Source organism: Pollachius pollachius (assembly GCF_949987615.1).
Source record: "Pollachius pollachius genome assembly, chromosome: 6".
Taxonomy (NCBI): Eukaryota; Metazoa; Chordata; class Actinopteri; order Gadiformes; family Gadidae; genus Pollachius; species Pollachius pollachius.
In genome coordinates this window covers 23248399-23275296 of record NC_136939.1, presented here as the reverse complement: position 1 = coordinate 23275296, position 26898 = coordinate 23248399, and the positions used below count along the sequence as shown (strand labels likewise).

Below are 26898 nucleotides of genomic sequence, written 5' to 3'. Positions count from 1 at the left end.
TTAACAAAACAAATAGGCTATATAGAATGTATAGAATAAATTAACCAGATTCATATAAAGTACACAATGCCCGGGAATGCGCAAACCTACACGAATGCCCCGGAATGCGCTCGCATTGTTTATCCTTGATAAAGAAGGAATGCTGTAGAGTAGAACATTGAGTGCATTTTGTTGGATGGTTATTTTATCAAAATGCATCACCGATAAATGTCTGCATTGCAACTCTATAACAATTCTCTTTAAAAAAAAGTAGCTTAAAACTATGTTTTTGAAACGTGGCTGATATGGCTGTTTAGTTGCGCCGTATCCACCTCTCATGTCTCAACAACCCGGGTAGATCACCGCCGGTGAATCCCAGCCGCAAATCTCCCCTCAATCATCACACTGTCTCTCGTTTTACCCTGCTCTGTTTTAAGCAGACAAAGAAAACGACGAAACACATCAAGGCATTTGAGGGAGACTACACAGTGCATAGATGTGCCCAAAGTCAGTGTGAAAGCTGAAACCTCAGGGAACTGCGTGTCCGTGAGGGCGGAGCCAGGAGTTAGAGGCGGAGCCAGGTGACGTCATGATGAGGAAACGGAAAAGAGCTTTTATTTTGAAGAAAAAGATCCTTTGGCGGCGGAAGTTTATATTTTTCTGTAATTCCTATGCAAAGATGTACCTAGTTATTGTGGATGACTCCTGTAGTTGTGTATAATTTACAGAGTCTACATAAACATGGATTGACTCAGGAATCCTGCATTAGATATCAGAGTCATATTTAGTAATATCAGAGTTAATGGTACATTGTAAACGGTAAGCAGTCAATAATGAGCATCACTTTGGATATACGTCTCAAAAGAGCCAACAAAGTTTACCATGAAGGGGTGAGTTGACATGCAGAGATCGTGTTTGATAGTTTAGTTATATGAATATGATTCGATATGCATGCGTTGGAGGACCACATAATGTTAGAAACTACAGCTGAAACACCATTAATGTCACATGTCCTGCTCCCTCGTGACTCTGTCCCTTGCTTTATGAAGATCAATTAACGATAAATGCCTGTTTTAAAACGGTATTTATGCTAGTTACAAACAACAGGGTGACATAAGGAGGTGTTTGGTCCCAACTCATGCCTTATAGCCAATGTAAACACGACTACCAAATGTTGACAATGAAATGAAATTAATATCCCTAAGATTTTGCATGATTGTAATCATGATTGTAGTTATTAGGATTGACTGGTGATTAAGACAATCACCAAAAACGTTTGAGCACCACTTTCTGCAGAGAACATCTTATTACAGGATTTGTGTATCTGGATTGGTGTAATTCCAGGTTTTTCTTGTCACCAACATGTCAATGAATCGCACATCACCGAATCTCAACTCTTCATTAGCACCAAGTTTAACTTTCTGGTCAACTTGACAAAAAGTGCCTCAAACAATGTCTTTAATGGTCTGCCACACAGGAGGTCCTTGCGGGTGTGGTAGTGCTGGCCAGCAAAGAGGCGGTCCAACACCAGGGCATCTCTCTCACCATGGAGGGCGTGGTCAGCCTCCAGCTCAGCTCTAAGAGCGTGGGCGTCTTCGAGGCCTTCTACAACTCCGTCAAGGTGAGATCTGACACGATGGCTTCATAGTTGCACTCAAAATACAACTAGTTGTGGGAAAGTGACTTAAACTCAGGTTACTGAAGTCACTTCCTACTCAAATATAATTACTGGTGCATCAGTGAAGCTTGTATTCAAAGTGCTTAGAAGTCGTCTTGACCTCCTCTGCTAACGTTGACCTCAACAGCCCATTCAACTGATCAACTCCAACATCGAGGTGGCAAAAGCTGGCAAGATTCCCGGAGGCAAGACGGAGATCCCCTTTGAGTTCCCCCTGAGCACCAAGGGTAACAAGGTTCTGTACGAGACGTACCACGGCGTGTTTGTCAACATTCAGGTGACTTCTGAGGCCTTTTTACTCTCTGGGATTGTTCTCACAATCATCCTAATGGTTCACAGTTTAAACTGGGCGTTTAAATGGGAGAGGGAGGTTGGGTATTGTCTTTCTTTTGTGCTAGGTGTCTTTAAGAGTAAGGAGCAGAATCAAATCTGATATCGTGATACAGTATTTTGTGATTTTAGTGTGATAATATCTTTTTGTTTTCTTTCATGTTTTTGTCTTAAAATATATGCACAATGCACTGAAATGTATTCCAATGATTGGTACATGTTAGTTGGAAGTTAATTAATGCACAATCAGTGATATGAAAAAAATGTTACCTTTGTTTCCCTTTTACTTATTTAGATTATTAGAAAAAATAAAGAAATTAAATAATTCACTCTAAAAACTTGAAAACAAAGTGTTGATGGGTCAATACTAGTATTGTGGTAGGAAAGAATGGAGATATTCCCATGATTTAAGGAGTGGCTCCTGTGTAGGTGACTGTCTGTCTGCTTGTCTGTCTGTCTGACCCTGTCTCTAGTACATCCTGCGCTGCGACATGAAACGCTCGCTGCTGGCCAAAGACTTGAGCCGAACGTTTGAGTTCATGGTGCACTGCCAGGTAAGACGCCAAGGTGCATGGGTCTAAAGGTTAAATGAATAAAAATAGTCTTAAGCAATAATTACATCACCAATTTGTCGCAAGTCAATGCTGATCCCCATTTATTTCAATAATGTTATCAGTAAAATCCCATCCTAAAAATGTAGGCCAGCCCATACCTCTCTGTTTACAATAGTCCTACTATCGACACTCCCAAACCCCTCCCGTCATGCCACTAAGCAAGCCCAGCTTTTCCAGTTTGCTTCCCAGGTTTGCACAGCCAGTTAGTGGACAGAACACTGTTATTGAGCTTTTCAAATGAATTCTACAAGTCTCCTGCCTACTAACTGTTACAGGATGTGACTTTGAAGTTAATGCTGCATTTGTGGTTAAACATGTGTGGGATTGTGTCAGGAATGCCCTGGAAGGAGAATCTGAAAGGTTGTCCTGCCCCTGAGCGGCTTGTTGTTGGAATAAAGAATGAAGGAAGTGCTCCCTTCATTCAAGGAAGAGTATTTTCTCAGGCTGTTTACAGAGTCATTGTCGGAAGTGCCTTCTCCAAAGCAGAGCAGCTTTACAGATGCAGCTACACTTCCATACAGATGCCTGCTTTAAGCGAAAGGTTTTGAGCATACTCAATAGTTTTGGAATGCACCTAAGGTCATGAAAGCAGTTCTAGTAGTAAGCGGCAAATGTGTTTCCCCTTGTATTTATTAGTTCAATTTGAAAAATGTAAATGTATCCGAGATTGGCAAGTGATAAATCTTGTTATGTTGAATCTCAGCCACAGAAAGCCAAGTTGGTGGCCACGCCTGTAGACTTCACCATCACCCCAGAGACCCTGCAGAACGTCCAGGAGGTACAAGTCACTTAAGAAATGGACCTAAACAGCCCCTTTAAGATCAGGTTTGCTGAGCACCAGGGAACATGTCTTCTTTCATCCAGAGGAGTCTGCTCCCTCGGTTCCTGATCAGGGGTCACCTGAACGCCACCAACTGTGTGATCACCGAAGCGCTCACTGGGGAGCTGACGGTGGAGAACTCGCAGGTGGCCATCAAGAGCATCGAGCTGCAACTGGTCCGAGTGGAGACCTGCGGTGAGACTGTCGCGCTACATCCACATACCGTGTTTCACTCACATCTCCTCCCCGTCAAACGTTTCTGATTGTTTTATTCGAAGCACTTCCATTAAGAATGTGTGCAGACGCCAGGGCTCTCTACAGATGATCATCGTTTTGTTTACCCCGTTTGTCTATACTTTTTTTAGTTGTCATTATTAATTTGTATTTTTATCGTATCTTATCCTGTGTCTTCCACGGCTGCTGCGCTGTTGTCACAAAAGAATATCCCCTCCGGGGGATTAATAAAAGTTGTTACATAAATAACAGAACAGTAGTTGTTACCGGCCCATTTAACAGCAGCGGCCCCAGTCTTCAGAGGTCTCTTTCCCCAACGTGTTCCCAGGCTGCGCTGAAGGGTACGCGCGAGACGCTACAGAGATCCAGAACATCCAGATTGCGGAGGGCGACGTCTGCCACGGACTGTCCATCCCCATCTACATGGTATTCCCCCGGCTCTTCACCTGTCCAACCCTGGAGACCACGAACTTCAAAGTGGGTCAGTATGTTTCCTTGTGCAGTCTTCAAGCTCCAAACGTCCATGTTCCATCGTTGATGTTCTTTGTCGACACATGGATCGGTGTTTATCTAGTCAACTCGCCACCACTTCCTCTCTCCCATCCTTTCAACATAGTCTTCATGCTAGGCCTTAAGGCATGGTTTCAGTTACTTCCTTCTTAGTTTTATGTTCATTTACGATGTTAAATGTGTCCTGGCTCTTCAAGTATGGTTATTAAGATAAAGTAAAAGCTACTCTGTTGAATCATCCAACAGGAGAGTAGTCGGTACCATATGGGTCTTGATATTCTGGTGTCAAGTGTGGAGTATAGTGGAGCAGCAGCTGGTTTGCTTAACAAAGAGTTGGCTTTGCACTTTACCATTCACATGTAACTAATTTCTCTCCACCTTTTTAGAATTTGAGGTCAATGTGGTGATTGTCCTCCATGATGACCACCTGATTACTGAGAACTTTCCACTGAAGTTGTGCAGAGTCTGACATGTAAATCCTTCTGCCGATGAGACCTGCCTGGCTTCAGATAAAAGGACCAACGCATCAGTCATTAATGCTTTGGACAATGTCACCCAATCAACTCTGGATTTGTCATGTTATCTTCATTATAACATGTTTCAACATTTTGTTTAATAAATCATAGCTTAAACATTGTAATGTATGAAACATAATTATTGAATGATTGTTATTTACTTGGAATGTGTATTGCATACCTTTCTGTCAGTTTTTCAGTCATGTGGGCATTAAATATAACATTAGCCTACTTAAAGTTCCTAGATGGTGATTTCCCTAGGCAATCTTCTTTGAAGGAATGTACCGCTCAGCGTTTGTTTATTCGATATTTGCCGTACAGGTATGTTTGACTGAAACATTGAGGAACAATTTCTATAAATCAGATTAAAAGAATAAAATAAAACAATGTATAATCAATTTCTAAATCTGCAGTGTTGTTAGAAAATAAGAAAAACCTTGGTTAGGCAAGACGATATGCTTGATTAAAAGCCTGAAGCAAATACATTGCAATCATTTGGATACAGCAGACAAGATGATAAAGCAGACATGACAGGCTGAGGCCGGCCTATGAGAAGGAAGGAGCAGGGCGTCCCATTGGCCACCGGCCCGCCAGCATGGGGAAGTCCTCTGGCAGCAAGGCGTGCTTCCGGCACGTCGGACAGGTGCTCTGCTCCTTCAGCCACGACCTGATGCACTGCAGGGGGAACGTGACCTCATTACTACCATACCGACCGCAAGGTTATCGGGCCGATCGAGGCTCCACCAGCCCCAGAGGACAGGTTCACTACAGTCCCTCCAGAAAAATGCAGGTTTTTTTGTGATTGTTGCGGCCAAAAATCCTTGATTATACGGCACGTTTTCTTAAGAAATGCGATGAAATATGCGGCATTTTTATGCAATTTTATGCGATGATATTGCGGGAACTTGCGAAAAAATGCGGGAACTTGCGAAAAGTGCAGCTTTTCGATGTCTTTCACGTCGCGTAATTACGTCACTTTATAACGTTCCCATGGCAACAGGGGGAAATGGCTGCTCTTGTGTGAAGTAAACGCAACATTTTTCAACTTTCTGCTAAGATATATGCGACTTTTTTTGCAACGAAAATGCAGGGATTATGAAATCATGCAAGCCACACATATTATGCGCGGAAATCGGCAATTTATGTGGTGAAAGTGTGGCATATTTGAAAAAATGCGACCCCCGCATGAATATGCAGACTTTGGCTGATTATGCGTTGAATTATGCGATCGCATAATCGCGTTTTTCTGGAGGGACTGTCGTATGTGGATATGCATCAATACCGAACGCCGTCTGAGGAGTCCACCACACGCACCTCTTTGTGGAAGCTGTGCCTGCACTGCAGCACGCACACGCTGTCCAGGGGCATGTCGTCATGGCAGATGATACACGGGTCCTCCATGTTGAGCTACAGGAGAACGAACACACACGCACGCGCTCAGTCTCAAGGGCTAGGGGTAACATGGGGCGAGGCCTTAGGGAGGTTCTGCACTCACAGCGTTGGGAGGGCAGTGCCTGGGCGGTCCCAGCGGAAGCCAGACGTGGGAGGCGGGCGGGAGGGCGAAGGAGGTCCCGTTCTGCTGCTGCACACCGCTTCCTGCGTTGGGGGGCTGGGCGCTGTAATCCAACCCCTTCCCCACACAAAGTGACAAAGTTATGATCATCCTCCAAACCTTTTCCCTCATAGGATTAGGATCCAAACGTGGTTAGGGTTGCCCCAGCTAATCCCAGCCACACCTGATGGCTTGACGTGGCTTGATGGCTCATGTCAAGCCATCAGGTGTGGTTGGGATTAGCTGGGGCAAGCCGTTTGGCACAGGGAAGGAATGATTTTCATAGTGACATCACAGGTGGGCGTGTCCACCTAGCTGTACACTGGATAGACCAGTCTACCAGCCTACCCAGTGGACTGTAGCAAACGTTGCTCATCCATCCTTCATATATCTGTGTGGACACGCCCACTTGTGATGTCACTATGAAAATCATTCCTTCCCTGTGCCAAACCAGGTAATCACAGCCACACCTGGTGGCATGAGAGGAGCACTTTAATTGGTCTGTTTGAACACAGGATTACTGAGCAGGTTTTACTCCCATTGATCAGCACTGCTTTGGGCCTAAGCGCGGAGGTACCGTACCTGGTGGTCCAGGATGATCTGCGAGACGCCGTTGATGACGTCTTCAAAGGTCAATGAGGTCAGAGCGCCGCCGTTTGACTGGCGAAACATTTGGACAGACTTCCTCAACTCCTGCCTACACACACACACACACACACACACACACACACACACACACACACACACACACACACACACACACACACACACACACACACACACACACACAAAAGAGTCAAAACCTCAGGGCCATCCAAAGAACCCCACAACTGGTGATGGGTCGGCTTAGCTGAGGAAGTAGACCGAAAGGTCGCTAGTTCGATCCCCAGCTCCTCCTAGCTGATTGTTGATGTGTCCCTGAGCAAGACACTTAACCCTAACTGCTCCTGACGAGCTGGCTGTCGCCCTGCATGGTTGACTTGGTTGACTGGCGTCAATGTGTATATTAACCGATGTAAGTCGCTTTGGATAAAAGCGTCTGCTAAATGCCCTAATTGTAATTGTAATTGATGTATTGTGTGGTTACAAAGCGGTACCTGTTGTAGTCGGGGAACATGACGCTGAGCTGCTCCAGGACTTTGTCAAACTTGGTGGCCAGCTGTGGCTCCAGGGGCCGGATCCTCTGGCTGGGTGGTGGGTAGACGGGGACCTTGGGGGCCTGGGGGGCCTCAGCAGCCTGGGCTGGTGAGGCCCCCCAGGACTGGGCCTGTGAGGGCCCACATGGCTGTGGCTCAGACCGCTGCTGGCTCGGCGCCAGGTGGACGCTGTGGCCCTCAGCGAAAGACAACTTCTGGATGGATGAAAACGTCTGGGAGGGAGACACACACACACACACACACACACACACACTGAGCCTTAGACCCCTGTGTAGTGACGGCTGTAGGGTAATAAAGAGCTGATGGCAGCAGTGTGGGGTCCGTGGGTCTCACCACAGCGACGGGGGGCTCTGGGGCGTTGGGCACGCGGACTGGGGGTAGCGCACTCAGCCTCACCCCCCTCCTCACCTGCTCAGCCTGCTCCTGGTACTGGCCCTGCGCAGGACATCGAGTCATCAGACATTCGCTAACATCAGCGGCAAATTCCACTCATTGTGAGAGTCCATAAATATATGCTTTTAAGATCTGGCTTATAAATGTCTGCTTTCACATTCAAATGATACAAATACCTCTCCAACGCTACTCTTGACTAGCGTCAGAGTACAACTCTTGCCCAGCGACGTTGCACCATTTAATAATGACAGGTAAAATGAGTCATTCCGATTGGTTGTAATATGAACCCTGGCTGACTTTGGGATCCTACCCACCTCCACCATGGAGATCTTCTTTATGGCCTCCTGGACACACTGCTTCCATCGCTTCTGGAACACGGCCATGACCTGAGGAGGATACCTGAGGACGGCATTGGGGTGAGTACTGGTCCCACGCCGCCCCCCCCAGTACATGTGGAGGGCGTGGTGCCTGTAGGATACCTGGGGGCCACCTCCTCTAGCTTGAGCAGAATCTCCTGGCTGTCCAACAAGGACTTCTGCAGGCAGTACAAGCTTTGATTTCGATTGATTTCCAGTGTTGACAGCTAGGAGAAGGATGAGAGGGCAAAGGTCATACTGTAACGCGCCGAGGGACGGTTGTGAAGAGAAATAATGACACTTGGTTGGAAATCTTTTCCAATGTCAACTTTAAAAGTAAGTTAGTAATGTTTTTGTTTATACCTCACATATTCTCATGTTTATCATATAAAAAGGTCAAACTGCTGTAAAAAAAAAAATACAAATAACTTAGATGTACTTACCTCTGCTTTCTGAGACCTTGCAGCTGCCTTGGTACATAAATCCTGACATCGTTTTATTTCATCCTCCAGGCTCATCTTCTCTGCTGCTGACTGATTACTATGGAAACGGTAGGCTCAATAACTCATAGCTGGCAGGGAAGGACCCAGCAGCACGATACACCTGACCCGGTATTTAGAGAACGTCATGGCTCGCCACTTACCTCAGATCACAGAAGTCCCTCAGCTGTTGGTCACACTTTATACGCTTCTCCTTCAGACTTCTGGAGAGCCTGAGAGGAGTACAGTAGTCGGATCATAAGAAAGAAATGGCTGATTCAGGAAGAACCCTGACTGGGACTGGTGACTGGGAAACATTGAGCAGTGGTTGGAGTGAAGCATATGGAAAGGTTGGCTCTACAATAGTGGGAGCTCCATGATGGTCAGACCTCAGCCAGTATGATGAAGTGGTCAGTTTCAGAAGCCATGGGTATACTTTCTAAATCAACACATGATTCCTACCTGGCCTGCTGCGCCATCAGCTCCTCATTCTCCATCTTCAGGGCCTTGAGTTCCTCCTGATTGGCCCTCTTCTCTTTCTGGTCTCTTCTCACCATCTCCTCAAGCTTCTGCTGGAAGAGCTCCACCTCTTTATTGGTCACCTTGATGAGAAACAGTGTGACGGTTAAGACGGTGAGACCATGGAGAGGTCCTTGGCCTGTAAGCCCTTCCTGGTGTGGTGGCCTACTTGTATGTTGGTGTTGGTCTCCTCTATGGCTTTCTCCAGAGCAGCCATCTTGCATTTGTGTTGGACGGCCTTCTGGTCAGAGTCTCTCTCCAGGTACCGTAACCGATGCTCTACATCCTGGTACTTTTGTGTCACTTTGTTGAATTCACGCTGGTTTGGAAGAGGATGTGGGTTTCTTTAGACATTCATTCACTGTGAGGTTTTTGATGATTCATTCACAGAGTTCAGAGATGTGTGGAACTCACCCCATTCTCTGCATTGACCGCCACATCCCCGTGGTCGGCTCGACAGGCCTAGACACATGGGATATACGTTTCATCTATAGGGCTCAATGTCATTCATGGTTTTCACAATATTCTTATAATAATTACACGTTTGGTTCACACCAGCGTTATTTACTGGAGAGTCCCTATCTACCCAAACCTTGTCCTCTACCTCGCTGCTCTTCAGCTCCAGGTCCCCGGAGTCACTTCCTGAGGAGTGATTGAAGAGATGACTGGTGTTCACCCCTGCATCACTTCCTGTCGTCCCAGAGGAGTTTGAAACGCAGTCCGCGCTTGCTGACGTGCTACTGGGCTTTTGGGCGGCGTAATAAGGGTAAGGACACGGCAGGGTTAGCAGCTGCTGGTACTCATCATACGGGGATGGGGTGGCGGGCAGCCCTGGGATCTGGGGCTGCAGCTCGTCCAGGCCCCACGCTCCCTGCAGGGAGTCGGCGTGCTGGTCCAGGCCGATGTGCTCGTCCATCAGGACGAAGCGCGGCGACCGCAGCAGGAAGGCCCTGAAGCCCCCTGAGCACTGGATCCTCAGCCGAGCCTCGGGGGGGAAGAGGTCCAGCTGGCCCAGCAGCAGGGGGTCCGCGGCCACCAGGGGGCCGTGCTCCTCCAGGATTTGGGCAAAGTAGCTAAAGAGGTGGAAATTGTTTTGAATTAGGAGACACTTTCAGGAAAGGATTTTTATTGGATAATCCCAGCATATTCTTTCCTAAAATATCTGTCATGCGATGTTTGTGAGCCTTACACAATTAATCATGGAGAAATAATTGCACGGAAAAGCTGAAGAGAAGAAAAGCTTAAAGTGTAATTCCTGCAAAAATCTAATATTTTTCAGCATGAAGACCCATAAAATAAGCCTTTTTTTCGTTGATAGTGGAGTATAGAGCTTGCCCGGAGCAACGCTAATAGCCCAAATTGCTTTCATGTTATTGGCTAGGGGCACAGCAAATGCTGTAAACAACATGAAAACAGGGTATGTTCTCAAACAAAATGGCCGGTTTATGACCAAACTGAACTGCCCCATTTGGCAAGCATGGCCACCGTGTGCACACAGTGCTCTGTCGGTCAAACTCTTTCAGTGTCCATCCTCCCCCCTGAGGCAGACTCACTCATAGAGGCTCTCCTCGGTGGGGTCAGGGTTGTTGTCCAGAATGGTCTTACGGGTGGGGGGATTGTAGTGGGACTCAAAAGACGCCACTTGATCTCGCAGGTGATCGGGTACGCTGAATGGATCGCCGGAGCCCAGGTATGATCTAGAGATATAAAAATACAAGTGAGGGGAATGTCATTTTGTTTTTGCAAATCAAAGTCGTTCAATCACCTGAAGTACTACCTCAAGTACCTGAAGTAGTTTGTGATCTATCAAAATTAAAATCACCCTCTGCAAAGTTATGTACATTTCTTAAGCAATTAATGACCCATAATGACAAACCATCCAACACACACGCACACGTGCATTTCTTTAACATTAAAGAATTTTAATTAAAAACAAATGCGTTTTCATGGTGAATTAAACTACTTACAAAGAGTCATCATCATCAAAGAAGTCCTGCTCATGTCTCTGCGTGCCGCTTCTCATGCCCGACAGGACTAGAACAGCCTGGGGAAATGGCAGTTCAACCAAGATTAAAGCATGGTATTCACTCACACACACACACACACACACACACACACCTACCTTTTGATCTTTAGGTTTCTTTTTTCGGCCTCTGTTACGAGTCTTAACAGGGGAGTTCTGTATTTTGGAAAAAGCATAAATACCAACAAGCATGTAAGGTACCAACTGAAACTTCTCAATGAGGCCTTCATATTGTATCCTCAACAACTCTTCAACCATGGACAGGTTCTCAGTGGAATAGAGTAACATGTGAGAATGCATCTAAAACATAACCACTATTCTACGGTTTGGATTGTGGTTATCGATTCTAACAACGACAAAAGTACTTGGTTATGCAACAAAAGATCGACACACAACGTTTGACGTTGAACTCACATTTTCATTCAAATTATCAGACTTCTTCATGATGAGGCAATCGCCGTCTGGAACGAACAAAGAAGGCGGTCAACAAGCGGCCAACTCAACCCTCCGGGTGTCGAGCGACGCCGTCCAGTCCCTTACCCAAAATATCAAAGAACTCATCGAGCACAGTGTGCCAGTACTCGTACTGGTCCCGGTGCTCCTCCAGGGCCCAGATAAACACCCTCGCGTCCTCGGCAGGGGCCCCCTTGAGGTACTCCGTCAACGTGATGCCAGACTGACTCAGGAGCTCAGGCCGGGATTCAAACTTCTTCACCAGCACGTCTTGCAACGGAGCAAAGTGGAGGACGGCGGACGGGTCCATCTCCTCCAAATGCCCTGCGTGAGTCTCCATGAACACCCTGGCGGCGTTCAGACCTGCGGAGACCGGGAAGGCGTTACGTTGTCGCGGGACGCTTCTGGGACGACCCTTACCGAGGGCACATTCAATTCAGCCCTTGATTCACAACTGGTTGAAACTAGCCATGGGGGGGGGGGGGGGGGGGGGGGGGGCGCTCACCTTCACTGTCCAGCCGCTGGGCCCACTTCAGACTGCCGCCGAGGAACTCGATGAGCACGCGGGCCCACACTCTGTTCTTCCGCTCCAGCAGCAGGTCCACCACCTGCCCCAGCGTCTCCGGCTGCGAGGGCCCCATGCCCAGGATCCTGGCGGCCACCGCGTTGCCCTTGGAGCCGTCCAGCTCCACCCAGGGCATCAGGCGGGCCAGCAGGGCCGGCAGGTCGTCGCCCTGCCGCTCTCCCAGGGGCCCTCGGTGCTGCTGCAGCTGGAACAGCCCGCGGTCCCTGAGCAGGGGCCGCTCGCTGCTGGGGCCCGCTGCCGCGAGACGCACCACACACACACACACACACACACACACACACACAGTGTCCTCAAACACGCCCCGATATCTTAAACATTTGTTCCCCACGCATTGAAGCCATAGGATCTTTATTAGGGGGACGTAAAGCTTCAATGATGAGAAGAGATAACACATTTTTCCTACTTTGGTTCAGTAATACACCATTATTTAGGTTGATTTTAATGTTATTGGGTTATTCATTCATTAATACAAATACAAGGGTAGTAGTAGAACTTTCAAAGAGGCAAATAGGACCAAACATTTAATATGTAAATATAAACACCTGAACATATGTTGACTTAATAGTCTTAGCCTGCATGCATAAGGGTCCTAGAACTGGGAGCCAGAAAGTGGACAGCTGTAAAGGTGACTAAGCAGTAGGGAAAGTTTGTTTCAGTACGTTTGGATGAATGCGGTTCAGATAAATGGCATTCCTCATTACAACTTTGTGACGCACATTGGCTCTTTGCTAAAGGTCTATACCAGAGGTTTAAATGTAAACATGACAAAAAAGCATATCGATGATTTAGGACCAGACCTTGGAATGTAAATCGCAAAGTGATGGACCTGATTTTACGGCAAAAGAAACTGATCAATGCAAAGTTGTTTTTTTTCAAAGAAAATTACCTTCCTGGGACCGCTGCTCTTCTCTGCCTGCATCTCGTTCTTCTTGGCGGCTGTTGCTGTCCGTGATAATGGTGTCTTTGGATGCTTGCTTCGCTTGTTTTCTCCTGAGCTTTCGCTCTTCCTTGGATTGTAGATTCTTGAGACTTAAAATAACAACAAAAGGTTCCCCCCCCCCCACAATTTACTCAACAACAATCCTGTGTCTCAGAGCAACATATTGAGATATTTAGATATATAAGCCAAGTAAGGTCTGGATTGAAATGCGTCCAGGAGTAACTTTATTCTTATACAACTGCTATGGCTTGAATTGCCAATGACAAACTTGTTTACCTTGTACATTTCTGATTCACTCTGAACTTCCTCAGACGCTCAGGTTTTCTGATGACCGTTTCAAACTAAAAAAAGGAGGACAAATGCATATTAGAAAAGAGATAGATATATAGGAGAGAGAGCTAGGGATATATGATTCAAATTATTCAGACCAAACCCATCGGTAAATCATACATATTAAAAAACATACATGCGGCTCAATGATGTCGTTTTTGGGGGTAATTTCTTGCTTGAAAAAAAAATAAATTCTTGTTTGGGTTTCCCACAGCTGTCCATTCAATTTGAGGGAAGATACAGGCTACCTTTAGCCTAATATACTGAAAATGAATATGATACAAAAAAAGAGATGCATCCAAAAGCATTATCAAGCCTACCACTAGAGAAGCATTTTCACCAACGGAAGGATACACATTTTCTGGATCGTCTTAAATGGTTTCTAAATGCGTCCATCCTACAAACTATTTTTCCTCCTAATGGAACGTCCTGCAATCACACAACCCATGTTCCCGATAATTGGCCGTCAAAGTTTCCAGGCCCCCCCCATCCATCCATTCATCGATTGATGGACAAAAAAAAAAACAGTTAAAGCATACAGTTACCCTACCTTACACTTAATTAGACCAGTAGAACTATAGATTTGTATACTACAAATTGACGATTTGCAGTCCGGAGTCAAACAGTCCCGTTGCAGAAAATCCTGTGCAACACACAGTACAATATTTTTGTTAATTGCTGTACAAGTGACGATTGTTTGTATTGTGCTTTTTAATTCTACACATACCTTTTCATTACTATCGGAGAATAATGCCGTCTTGAGGCTTTTCCAACAGCTAATGTGATACTCCACAACACAACCTTGGCAGCAAACTAGTCGAATGAACCCCTAAGAATCCAAAAGCAATGGTTATCACAACACAACTCAGAATCATTTCGTGTACGGAAACAACATTTTGCCATTTACCTTAAAATCTGGATCTGTGAAGTAGATCGCAGTTTTTATGGGACCAATGCAGTTTCCATGGCGACAAATTGCGTCTGGCATAGGTGGAAATTGACATGACGCCATCAATTCCAAAAGTGACTCCTACATAGAAACAAATGGACAAAATATAAGCAATATTAACTGGCTACCTGCTACATGCACACACATTTGACTCGTCACTGCAATGTTACATAAGTATGTTACAGCTCATATGCATTATGTGACAATAGTAGGAAGTAGTGTGCATATTTTGAAGATCAGGAAGACTGCAGTATAACATTTTGAGAATAGCGCTTTATACCTTAAAGTAGTCCAGCTGGGTTTCTTTGACAATCTCTTTGGTCAACGGCCAGGTGAGTTTTCCAGGAGTGATTCGTTTGGTAACCATCTGCATCGAGTCTGTGAAATGTGCCAGTGCATCTTTAAACCTGCAAGATAAAGACATGACCTTTGTGATTTTATTGTAAAAATGACCCGTTTGTGACCCAAGATGCATCAGATATACGGCATGCCTACCTGTTCTCCTTAAAATATACCCTGCCAATCCCATAGTATACAAGACACTCAAATGTGCGTTTCTCAAAGGACTTGATAATGTCAAATTCTCTTAGTGCCTCTCCAAGTTCCTGTGGAAAAAATTAATATCGTTAGCATCTCAAAAACATCACATTGAATTCTAGTGTGATTGCAAGGCCACACACACCACACACACAAATGCTAGCATTCATAAGCTAGCCCATAAGCTTTTCACTAGCTTCCCCTTCAGCATTTTCTAGTTTCAAATAGGGCTGGGTATCGCTACCGATTCCCCAAAACGATTAGACTCTGATACACGAGGTTCGGAATCGATTCAATATCGATTCAGTTAGAGATATTTTGGTTGCAATACCAATCTTACTTGGATATGAACTAGATTATTATGTATCTAATGCTGTAATTTGTACAAGGAACAGTCTCACCTGGTGCATTATTAAAAATATGAATGTTCACATTAAGAATTTACCCAAAAGCAGTTACATGAATGTACTTTTTAATCAAACATGATAGATTCTGAACAGATCTGAGCAGCATCCTAGGATAGAGACAGAACCTTAAATATGTTAACCAATCCCATATTTGAACCATGTATACACATAAATTCAGTGTATAAATATTTTTTAATGTTAACCAGTTAGCCAGTGTAAATAAATAAGGTAAGAGCTTCTTGTGAGGCTAAATTAAGTGTGTGTGCGTAACAGCCAAAAGTGAAGGACCCCCATGATTTCGACAGCACAAACCATATTTGCAGTGTTTTTCCATGCTTGTGCAACTACTACTTGTGCAACTACGCAAGTTTGTTTTACTGGATGTATAGATCAGGGAATAGTGATGGTAAGTAAATAAACGATGAAACCATTCGATTTTCCAAGAAAAGTATACATTTGTATGCATTTTGCATTCTACCTGAAAAGTATTACCTTTTAAGACTGTCAAGTTATGGTTCCTGCCATTAGATGTTTTTAGATTTACTAATAGCGTGGTGAATTTTAAAGAATAAAAGACAGCTCTAGGTTTTATCCAGAGAGCTGTTGGGTTTGGTTTCATTTCAACCCTGGAGCAGACTGTAGCCTGTATGAAATAGCGCTCCATTACCCCTTCTTAAACCATCTGTTACCTGTGGTTGGCCAATCTCAATCAGGGCGGACGCACGGCCATAGTGCAACACCGCTTCATCCAGGGTCGAGATTCCAAGGTCCTAAAAACATGTTGTATATTAAGTCAATCGGCTGGGATTCTACCGCCTTTCAAAAAGGTCTGGTCCCGACCGGACCGTCCGAAATGACTGGTGGTGTCGTTTCCTGTGGTTGTACCTTGGGCGTGGTCGTTTGAAGCAACGTTAGTGCCTGGGAGAAGGCCTTCTCCGCCAGCCAGCATCTGAGGTCAGCAAGAGCCACGTAGCCTTCCTGCACGGCTGACCGCAGGGCTGCGATGCAGGCAATGCTTGTTCTGGCGCTCTTTGCTACATTCTTGAGGGAAGACAAAATTTTGAGGGAAGAGACCCCAATCTTTAAAAAATTTAAATGATAGATAAAAAAGCAGTTACCCTATCAAATATGTCAAACATTATGGTCGCCAACATTGAGACCTGTCTTGTGTCGCGAATGCACATTTTTCAGTATTAATGTAGTCGAGGTAGAGGGCTTGAGATTGAGTCTTATTGACATCAATAGTGGCAAACTACATTCATAGTCCAATAATTATCACCCTTACATGTATTTATCATTAATCTCAATAGCAGTCAGCTGTACAAGTCAAGGTTTACTTGTACAGCGGTACGTGATTATAGGTTGCTTTGGGTAACACAACGGTGTGCAGTTGTGTCGCAAGTTAGACGTTTCTCAAACAGAGAAACGTCTCCAAAACATGGTTCTATTAAAGAATGCACCCTCACTCGTCATAACCCCATCCACCTTCAGCGGCCATTTGCTAGCACCATTTTACACTTGGATCAAAAAAGTCTAACATTACATCCTTTAAGTACATAGGATATTTGGGGAATAAGCTCGTCTGCACTAAGCTAAATAGGGCTAGTCTTGAGTCCAGTCTTTTTCACTGCAGAACTGGAGAAAAATTCTACACACTCCAATCGCGCCTGATGCGACACTCACTCTGATCTACAAAGAACAGTAAGAGCGGTCCACGGCTCTGAGGAAAATAAATAACACACATCAAATCACGGTCAATTTGTGCTATGTTACCTTTTCCTTAGAATGATCCTTCTCATTCTTGGACTTGTTCATCGTGACTTTCGGGCCTTCGTTCTTACTCTTATCAGTCTCACTAAAATTGCAGATAGAAAATACACTTGCTTTAAAAAAACAGTTAATAAAAGAAGTGTCGTATCAATTGGTTCATAGAACTTACCTTTTTTGCTGTTTGGAATTGCTCATTGCAGGTGTAATGCCTTCCTTCACCCCTTAAAATTAAGTCATAATCAGAATTAAATTACAATTTAAAGTAGTTGTTTCATAATCAGAATTCATGATTAGAATTAAATAAGTCAATAAGAATGTATTTGAGGTAAAAAACCCACCTGGATTGGTCTTTTTCACCTGAAATATAAAGAACATCATAAGTATTATTCTTAATTGTCAGACTGGGATCATTATTGAGTTGCTTTCTTTTGAATATGGATGGTGGGTGGCATTGAAGTTCTGCAATATCTACAAACCTTGACATGTGGAACTTTGCCAGATGCCAGTTTTGTGTCGACTTTAACTGCAGGCGTTGCTGTAGATGGGAGCGATGTTCCAGGATTGGACTTGCTGCTAATACCTTGTCTAAAATAAAAAATACAAAAGTGCTCCAACAATCTTGGGACTTCTTTCAGAATATAAATATATATACAGAATGTATGTGGTGGTTAATACCGTTTATTTTTGGTTCCTGGCAGTGGTCCGAGGGAAGAGGCTAGAGGGAAAGCAAATGAGGACATTTATTATTAATATATTATAATAATCGAATGGCGACTATTTCAACCAATATTGCGATTGGGTTTTAGTATGTGATTTAAAGTTCCTTGTGTTCTGTATGAATCACTAAACAAGCAATAAATCATTCTATAGTATGAACAAAACGACATTGGAAGCAGTCAACATATAAACTGCTCTTTCCTGGAGGCAAGGCCTATGTGTTGAGATGAATTGATGCATGCATTGACATTATAACATCTTTATTTAACTAATGAATGGTCAAAGAAAAAATAAATATGAATCTTGCGGATCTCCAGTCAGTAACAGTAACAAATCAAAGCCTTTGCAATTTGCGTTTGAATTGTTTGAATTCGATTATTCGTTCTAGTTGGAATGCATTTGTTTTGGGGGATTAACCCTTCAGCAGACCACAGCTGTGAACACAGTTGGTATGGTTAATGTCTGAATGACTATCCTCCGCAAGACCTTAAAGCATCATTGAACTCGTGGTGCAAATCTGAATATACTAGTCTCTGGTGATCGGCAAACACAATGCCGGACAATTACCATCAGCAGCGACCTAAGGCTACGTCCTATTGGTAAATTAACTGTATACGTAGGAAACAATGTCATATTCATGTAAAGATTAAACAGGACAATACAATACAGTACCTTTCTCTGTCATTTCCGAGATGAATTTTTTATGTTGCTGCACAAGGTCCTTCAGACCATCACCGCTGTGTATGCACATGGACTGTGCTAATTCATTAGCTTCGATGGCTTTTCTGTGCTCTTTAAGGGAGAACAATGCCTCACAGTAACGGTAGTGACCCTGGGAATTAAATAAAAGGGCATTTTCAATATTTCTATGCATGCATGTACACTACATTATTCTATGTCTTATAAATACAAAACATACGTTACTAAAACAAGAGCTGTACTGAATAAATACCTTTGCCCATAATGGCTCAAGTAAAGTGGCTCGTTTTCCATCTCCAACAGCTTTTCTGTAATATTGAATTGTGTTTTGATCATTAATCTGTTTGGAACACAGCATGCATGTTTCATAATTAAATATTATTTATTTTGAAATACCTGAAATAGCACTCTGGGCATGAATGAATGTTTTCACAAAATATCAAATATACCACATAAACTAAGTGGCATTTGCACCATTTCACTTGTACTTACAAATATTTCTCAACACGGATATAACACAAGGCTCGGTTTCCATACACCATATGGTTCTCAGGGCTGTAAAATATAAAAGTTAGTAAGTGGTGACATGGAAGTAGAACCATACATTAAAATGTCCTTTTACATTGAACGCGAAATCACATTTAGTCCTCAGGGCCTGCCAATTTAGCCTTCACTAAACAATTTTACACTTGGATTAAAAGTAGGATAAAGAAGGAGGATTGAATCCTCTAAATAAATAGGATATTTTGGTGAAGTGACGCTCTTCACGCATATTCATGTCGCTGTTGTAAATAGTTCAGACGCAAATATTTCCATGTTCCGAAAACTACTCACGTATGTCTGATGGCTTGAGTGTAACACTGAATTGCAGCCCCATACTCGTTCTTTTGAAAGAATGTATTCCCTTTAGTTTTCATGTCTTCACCTTTCTAGGAAAACAAAAACAGTGAAGCACACACATTTTACCAGATCATATTTCCTCTTTTTTAATTTTTTTTACAATCTCAACAAACATAGATAGTCCATATGAGTGGCATTATTCCTTCATTCCCTTATTAACAAACCTGTCAAGCTACGAACAAGGCAATCAAGGTGAAATAACTACATTATATACACTGTGGGAGCATGCAACCGTACAAAATGTGTGTCATGTCAGATAATCCTGCAGTATCTTACCACTTTATCGGCCTCATTGTGATGACGGGTCAAGGCTCTCACCATTCCTTCCGCATTAACGCCCATGGACTGAACAAACTGAGCATCTGGACAACAAGATAAGAAGGTTGTGTCACACACTTAAGTTATATGGAAGGCTTAAGAGGGTTTTCCTATATCCAAGGCTACATATTGTTTAATTGTGCTAATTTTACTGTTGTACATTTACCTTTAGTAGGATCATTGCGCACGCACACAAACGTATGCTAATATGGGAGTACGGTTTGGTAATATGGGAGTACGGTTTGGAAATATGGGAGTACGGTTTGGTAATATGGGAGTACGGTTTGGTAATATGGGAGTACAGTTTGGTAATATGGGGGTATGGTTTGGAAATCTGACACCGGTTTGGTAATATGGGAGTACAGTTTGGTAATCTGTGAGTAGGGTTTGGTAATCCTTGGGTACGGTTTATAAACAGTGCACACAGATTACTAAATTGGGGGATCGATTTCCCAACCACGTGAGCCAAAGAGGGCTTCGTAAAAGTCAACGCTTACATTCTGCAAAGATGTATTGTATTGCAAGGAAGCAGATTTCTTTTGGGCCGAGATCCAGAACTTGTTGGCAGATGTTGGGCTCTCCTGTACGCTGTAGCCACTGTAGGGCATCATCAAGTACCTCTGGGACATGCTGTTGGCACATAGTAATGACATTCATTACAAAATTGCAATATTCATTATTCATGTTCACTTGGTGTCGCTTATCCATTTTGGACAATATTTCCAATAATAGTTAGGTGTCTCCTCGGAACCGGGTCAAAAAAAATGTCTACCCAAATAATACTTGCCAAAACAAAACATCTGACCCTCTGTATACGGCGTAATGGGGATGGGCGTGCAACGTAATTCAGGTGCAATATAGTCATTAATGTAACTTACCAAGTTCAAATTATTGCTTATCCAAATCAGGTGCTTGGTGTGGTCCAAACTGACCTATAACAGAAGAGGCAGAACGAGCTGTGGTGATCACAGGCTATAAATGATATCATGTTCCATTTACAAATAATGCTAGTTGCAATTCAATGGCGTTATTGTAATTTATTAGTATTGACTTTAAATAATTCATTATAAATAATCCACATCACTCGCTGGGGTTTGCTGATTGGCAGACTGAATGTGGTTCAGAGCACATCCCGACTGTGTTGAGCTGACTTCGGACTAATGTCTGACGGCAAAACTTGAGTTGAGCTCATGACATTTAAAATTCATCATGAGGATACCATGGATACAGGAGGACATCTACATCACAGTTTTTCTTTCAACGTTTCCAAAAATGTATAATACTTACACATCCTCTGTCCAGTGCTCTGAGAACAGACTCAAGTACTTCTATCTTGTACACGTGGGTCAACTCCAAGTCACTTTCACTAGAGAAGATAAAATAATCAAATTATATTTCTAATTTCAAAACCTGACCTGCGGGATGAAGCTCCCAATAATAGCATGAATGACTCAGTGTTTCCCCTAGATTCTTTTGTAGCAGTGGTGCTGTGAGTTGGTAACCTAGCAACACTAGGGGGGTCCGGGGCATGCCCCTCAAGAATTAACCCTTTAAATGGTTACTTCTGGTGAGATCTTTTTTGGAAAAATGCACAGATTGACCTTCCAAATATGACATAACCAACAAAGTCAAGGTATCTGCTGGGACCAGATCATTGTTCAAATGTGCCTTGAACTTGGCAGAAACTTTTTTTTTTGCGGTGGTGCTGACAATCCAGCAGCCGCGGTGCCGCTGCTGAAGGCATATAGCAGAAACACTGAATGACCCATGAACTTTGTAATCTGATATTTGCTTAAATCTGGATATAAATATTGTATCAATAAAATAAAGATGAAATTACCTCCTTTAGGTTCTGACCCTAAAGGTTTGGCTCTGTATCCCTGCTCAAGCCTTATTGTCACTACCTCGTCACTACCACTTAGTCAAATCCCCAAGTTGTGCTAGTGGCTAAATCCAATTCTCTGACTGCTTTAGGGGACCAGGCCAGTCACCTTAATGTATATGCAATGTACATGTTTGAGACATCCTGTCATTGAGACTAGATACTCACACAGTGGCTGTGTCTCAATTCAGGGGCCGCATCCTTCCAGCGGGTGATACTCACACTGTGTCTATGAAGCCCACGTGCATGGCCCAGAGAGTGATAGTCACACTGTGTCTATGAAGCCCACGTGCATGGCCCAGCGGGTGATACTCACACTGTGTCTATGAAGCCCACGTGCATGGCCCAGAGAGTGATAGTCACACTGTGTCTATGAAGCCCACGTGCATGGCCCAGCGGGTGATACTCACACTGTGTCTATGAAGACCACGTGCATGGCCCAGCGGTTGATACTCACACTGTGTCTATGAAGCCCACGTGCATGGCCCAGCGGGTGATACTCACACTGTGTCTATGAAGCCCACGTGCATGGCCCAGAGAGTGATACTCACACTGTGTCTATGAAGCCCACGTGCATGGCCCAGAGAGCGGTACTCACACTGTGTCTATGAAGCCCACGTGCATGGCCCAGAGAGTGATACTCACACTGTGTCTATGAAGCCCACGTGCATGGCCCAGCGGGTGATATTCACACTGTGTCTATGAAGCCCACGTGCATGGCCCAGAGAGTGATACTCACACTGTGTCTATGAAGCCCACGTGCATGGCCCAGAGAGTGGTGCTGTTGACCCGCTGACGCTGCAGCACCATGGGAAGCCAGAAGGAACACACCTTCAGCGCCTTGCCATGTTTCAATCTGACACTAAGAGGAAAGCTGTTCCACTTTTTATACGTCTCCTCTGTAAAAAATAAATCAATAAAACATGAGAAAAAAGACAAACCCCCTTCATTACAATGTATTCATAGTGATGCTCTTTATGAATATTTGGAAAGACACAAACACACACCTGACGGATGTAGGGTTAAAACTGGAAAGTCATGACCAAATATCTGTGTGGGAAAATAAAGTGGTGCAAGCATTAGCAAGTATAACTCCATATGCTAATAAATATCCTGAGCTGTAATGGGTCCCAGTCATTTGATATCTGCTACTTAACAATAAAGACTCATCAGTAAAAGTTGTTTACTATACTGCAGGGTTGGTTTGCTGCAATCTTGCTATATTTACATAGCTATTGTAAATGTCCATCCGGAATTCATTGCACATTGATCAGACTATAGTTACAATCTCAGATCCCAAGATATATCTTTGACAGGTGCCCCCTTTCCTCAACAGAGATGGGAAAGAACGCCTTTAGGTGCTCACTTACTTGTGTAGGTCAATAGGCTATACGGTAAATCCAAGTAGTCTAATCAACTATAACTTACACGTTGTGTCTGTCTCCTGAGATCCCCGCAATCAAGATATTCAGAACCGGAGTCTGAATCGGACATCTTGACAATCTGTTACGAATACAGAAACACAGCCTCAATAAGAATATGAAAGAGTTGTATACGTTTATCTGCTGCAGCAAATATTTAAACAAATATCCAGTGTGTATTTCAGTATGTAAGCTAATGGTAATCATATCTGAGAGATACAATGACAGCAGAGAAATACACAGACAGGCAAGGTCACCGAAACATATCCCATAATAATCATAATCTAAATGCTCTCAAACAGAGACAACAGTTGACTGATGGATTTGTATACTCCTTAAACTCTTGAACATTGAAGTTTTTATTGTCAACTTTCAAAGTCAAAACTCAGGGGAGAGGTTCTTCTCATGTAAATGTTAACCGCGATACGTCACTTTAGGCTTACATATGTATATAGGCAACACGTTACACCTCATCTGATCCCTTTGCTGTGTCAGGGTACATTCAACCATGATGCGTGAACACACCCTAAGTTGGCTCACATGGTCTACCAACAAGGAGAACCATGTGATGACTGAGGGGGTTCGAGGTCAGACTTGTACTTTGTGTGGTAAATGAGTCGCACTAACTCAGCCCCAGGAACACAACTAGTCATCCCAACTCGACACGTGTCCCTGCCGTGGCAAAGTAAAGCATTGTGTATCCGACATGGTCTCTGTTCACTGGAATCCATCGAAGGCACTACCCCTTTGTATGTCGCACTAATGTTCACTTTGTACACACATCCCCTCCTGTAGAGGTGTGTTACTTTACACACACATCCCCTCGTTTAGAGGTTTGTTACTTTGTACACACATCCCCTCCGGTAGTGGTGTGTTACGAGGCTCATTTCAACGTAATGACCAAACGGCTTCCGCGGAGCTAACGTTAGCGGCTACCAACACACGGATGTTTAAAAAGAACGTAAATTAAACTGCGTATCTGAAATATGAACAACATACAAATAACGTCGATTTTTAAGATGATTTACCTGTTCACTCCGGTGTGCATAAACGTTTGATCATGTTATTTATACCACGGCAGCGCGGAAGTTAAACTACCTACCTGGCCCTCGTCTCGGTTCTGTTTTCTACGTGGATGTGTTTTAAACCCGCCCCATTTCGTGTACACACCCGTTTTGCCAACGTCCGCCTGAGTTAAAGAAAACGCCTCTGAAGAAATAGACACGTGAGGGTCCAAAGGAGCGAGGGGGCTGGTGGCCAACCTCGATCAAACCACGTCACCCTCCGGTCAAAGGGTTTGAACCGGAAGTAGCGGACTTCTGTATTTGACAGAGAACTTCTCACCACATTCAACCACTTTATACAGTAAAGACTAAATTAACACAGACATCACTTTGTAAGACCCAAACAGAATCGTGTTAAAAAAAGAAAGAAAGGGATTTGGGGAGTTACTTACCCAAAATAAACAACCATGTGTCAGGGATGTTCACTGGTTGGGACTCATCTTTTAATTACAGTTTTTTTTCTCTCTCTCACTTTATATATTTAAGGCAAATGTGGAATACAAAGTCTAGCATCTCCTATAAACAGAAACATTCTAGTTAAACTGTACTGTATTAATATTGTTGAGGATATGTGCAAATATCATTGTTAGCAGACAGAAAAGGGGTAGTTTCATATTTACAAAGGTCTGCTAGTGGTAAAAGTCCAGTGGGATGAGTCTGCTTATGGGTAGTTTGAGGTCCTTCTCTCATCAGATGATGAATCTGGCTTCTGTGATCAGTGGCATCACTAGGCTGTTTTATTCGGGGCTAAAGCCCTGGATCTTTTTTAATTTTAACTGAATCTAATTTTGGGGTAAAAAAAATTCTCAAAATATAGTAGCTTAGTCCTTCTAGATAGTCCTTCTGGCAAGAGAATAAACTGTTTACCACCTCAAGTGAAGTAACCTATCCTGTCCCCAGTCATATATATATATATATAACTTGAATGGGACTTTAGATGTCTGGGGATAAGCAGTTGCAGTCAGGTAGCTATTTAAAGCTATAATAAACTGCGTATTTTGTGTATTTAGGTAAAGCATTATGAAAAATGTGCATGCGCAATAAAGCATACAAAAAAAATTGCCGTGCGCAATGCACGCATTTCCCCTTTCCCTCTGGGCCAGGCCCCGGATGCTTCAAAAACCTAGAAACGCCCCTGGCTGTGAGCACACATTGTTGTATTTCTCCCAACAGGTATGGCAGTTTGTTAGCATCTGGAGCGTCTTTAAAGTCCTTGCATGCCTGTGTAATCCGTGGGAAGCATTTGTTCCTGATGTCTTGGTCTGACTGTCAGGAAGTAAGGAAGTGCAGCTCAGTTACCAGTTGGTTTGTGTGCAGTGGGAGCATAGTCTGTCTTCTCTTGGGAGCCAGGTCACTCTGTGGCATCCCTTCTCGATGGCCAGGCTCAGCTCTTCGCTGAGTCTGTGCCTGGTCAAGGATTTCCTTAGTTTTGGGTCACGGTGGTCAGATATTCTGCAACTGTGTATTCTCTGTTTAGGGAGAAGTAACATGCACATTTACTCAGATTTTTGTCCAATGTGCACAATACTTATAATTTTTGTTTTCTTATAATTAGATTTTGCCTGATGTGGTGGTTGTTGTGTGTTGGACAGTTCCAGGACCAGCTGGCTAAGGGGACACTTTTTCTGGGTGTAACTCCCTGTGAGTGAGGGCCTTGGTGTGGAGAATGTTGCTATCACTTTCCTTAATGTGGTTATATCATTTCAGCACTCTTCTGGATTTTAATAATGATTCTGTCTGTCCTTATTCTGCTCTGCATTCATTAGTTTTTTTTTCTAGAGACACTTGGTCCGCCAACAACAAAAGTTAATTAGGAATGGCTGCACTGGATAGACAGCATTACTCTAAAACTTGAGAAGGCTGCTCTTGCCTGCAAGGGGGGTGAGAGGAAGACACACTTACGATGTCATACCTTGCGAAATAGATCAGGTTAATTCAGCCTTTGGACCACATAAAGTAACAGTGTGTGTCACCGCCGCTTAAGTGCATTTCTGTTTTAATTGTTTGGGATAAAGTGACCTTTTTATATTTTTCATTGACCACTTAATTTCTGTTCTCATGTTTCCCAAAGCCTGTGTTTTGAAACTTGTGTATTGCTACTGATTGACCTCACCATAGCCTACTTTATCCTGTTGTTTGTGGATTTTACAGTGAGGCATTTCTTTGTGCAGACAGGGATATTGTTCTTTCATTTGGTTTTATATGCTATTTTGTATAGATTTATACAATAAACAATAAGTGATGATAGGGCTATGATGTTTGTCCATGTATCTATAGTAAATTAAGAAACAGGAAAGTAAAGTAATAAGTAGTGAAGTTACTTTTTAAATAAAGTAACTAGTAAAGTAATCTCATTACAATTTACAGAAGAAACTAGCAATAAGTAACTCATTACTTTTATTAACTACCCCAACACTGTATTTTAGTTATACTAAAGTTCACTGTCAGGGCCAAGGTTTGAGAGAATCTGTGCAGCATATCTAGGTTTGGCTGTAAACCTTGGTTGGGGACAGCTTCACAAGGTAATCTGCAAACAGCAACATTCGATTTCAGTGTCTAGTAATCTCACTCACTCTCTCGCTCACTCGCTCACTCTCTCTCTAAACTCAGGACATTTCCTTGTGTCAATATTCTGCCCTTCAAAATTATTTCACAAATAATAAACATGGCAATCTGGAATACCGGGGTTTCTCTTCCTTCTACCCATGTACCTTCTTTACTTGATCCAGACAGCGTGCAATAATGAATGCTTTGGATTTTTCCCCC

General features: G+C 43.5%; 2 protein-coding genes across 4 annotated transcripts; one reads left to right on the top strand and one right to left on the bottom strand.

Annotated features, from left to right (window-relative positions):
* Positions 1 to 627: 627 nt before the first annotated feature.
* vps26c (VPS26 endosomal protein sorting factor C) lies at positions 628 to 4817 on the top strand. Its single transcript, XM_079738461.1, has 8 exons — positions 628 to 869; positions 1457 to 1600; positions 1785 to 1934; positions 2461 to 2541; positions 3305 to 3379; positions 3466 to 3616; positions 3984 to 4136; positions 4552 to 4817. Exons 1-8 carry the CDS (start codon positions 813 to 815, stop codon positions 4632 to 4634), a joined length of 894 nt encoding a protein of 297 aa, XP_079594587.1. The 5' UTR covers positions 628 to 812; the 3' UTR covers positions 4635 to 4817.
* Positions 4818 to 4962: 145 nt separating this feature from the next.
* ttc3 (tetratricopeptide repeat domain 3) lies at positions 4963 to 24288 on the bottom strand. Of its 3 annotated transcripts, none has more exons than XM_079738457.1 (46): positions 24171 to 24288; positions 23076 to 23150; positions 22655 to 22697; positions 22387 to 22546; positions 21053 to 21131; positions 20644 to 20697; positions 20263 to 20395; positions 19724 to 19809; positions 19382 to 19476; positions 19040 to 19102; positions 18801 to 18855; positions 18521 to 18680; positions 17807 to 17846; positions 17608 to 17716; positions 17470 to 17488; positions 17301 to 17352; positions 17135 to 17216; positions 16247 to 16402; positions 16051 to 16131; positions 14913 to 15022; positions 14698 to 14824; positions 14376 to 14498; positions 14196 to 14297; positions 14019 to 14111; positions 13415 to 13479; positions 13085 to 13227; positions 12118 to 12432; positions 11700 to 11975; positions 11574 to 11620; positions 11259 to 11315; positions 11104 to 11180; positions 10690 to 10833; positions 9741 to 10209; positions 9551 to 9598; positions 9306 to 9455; positions 9080 to 9219; positions 8782 to 8850; positions 8582 to 8678; positions 8262 to 8365; positions 8097 to 8181; positions 7723 to 7824; positions 7330 to 7601; positions 6815 to 6929; positions 6176 to 6310; positions 5995 to 6087; positions 4963 to 5355 (listed from the first exon to the last, which is right to left on the bottom strand). In XM_079738457.1, exons 2-46 carry the CDS (start codon positions 23139 to 23141, stop codon positions 5227 to 5229), a joined length of 5220 nt encoding a protein of 1739 aa, XP_079594583.1. In that variant the 5' UTR covers positions 23142 to 23150; positions 24171 to 24288; the 3' UTR covers positions 4963 to 5226. The 3 variants fall into 3 exon arrangements, with proteins under 3 accessions (XP_079594583.1, XP_079594582.1, XP_079594584.1); XM_079738456.1 differs by having other exon boundaries at positions 24097 to 24191; XM_079738458.1 differs by lacking the exons at positions 22655 to 22697; positions 23076 to 23150; positions 24171 to 24288 and having other exon boundaries at positions 21870 to 22509.
* Positions 24289 to 26898: the final 2610 nt, after the last annotated feature.

Excerpts from the sequence above, each read along its gene's own strand:
- vps26c (XM_079738461.1), top strand. The coding sequence starts at position 813 with ATGAGCATCACTTTGGATATACGTCTCAAAAGAGCCAACAAAGTTTAC. Across the intron at positions 870-1,456 it reads ACAAAGTTTACCATGAAGGG|GAGGTCCTTGCGGGTGTGGT; the intron begins GTGAGTTGACAT and ends TCTGCCACACAG. Across the intron at positions 3,617-3,983 it reads GGTCCGAGTGGAGACCTGCG|GCTGCGCTGAAGGGTACGCG; the intron begins GTGAGACTGTCG and ends ACGTGTTCCCAG.
- ttc3 (XM_079738457.1), bottom strand. The coding sequence starts at position 23,141 with ATGTCCGATTCAGACTCCGGTTCTGAATATCTTGATTGCGGGGATCTC. Across the intron at positions 14,112-14,195 it reads TCTCCGATAGTAATGAAAAG|GATTTTCTGCAACGGGACTG; the intron begins GTATGTGTAGAA and ends TGTGTTGCACAG. Across the intron at positions 9,220-9,305 it reads AGACCAACACCAACATACAA|GTGACCAATAAAGAGGTGGA; the intron begins GTAGGCCACCAC and ends TTTCTCATCAAG.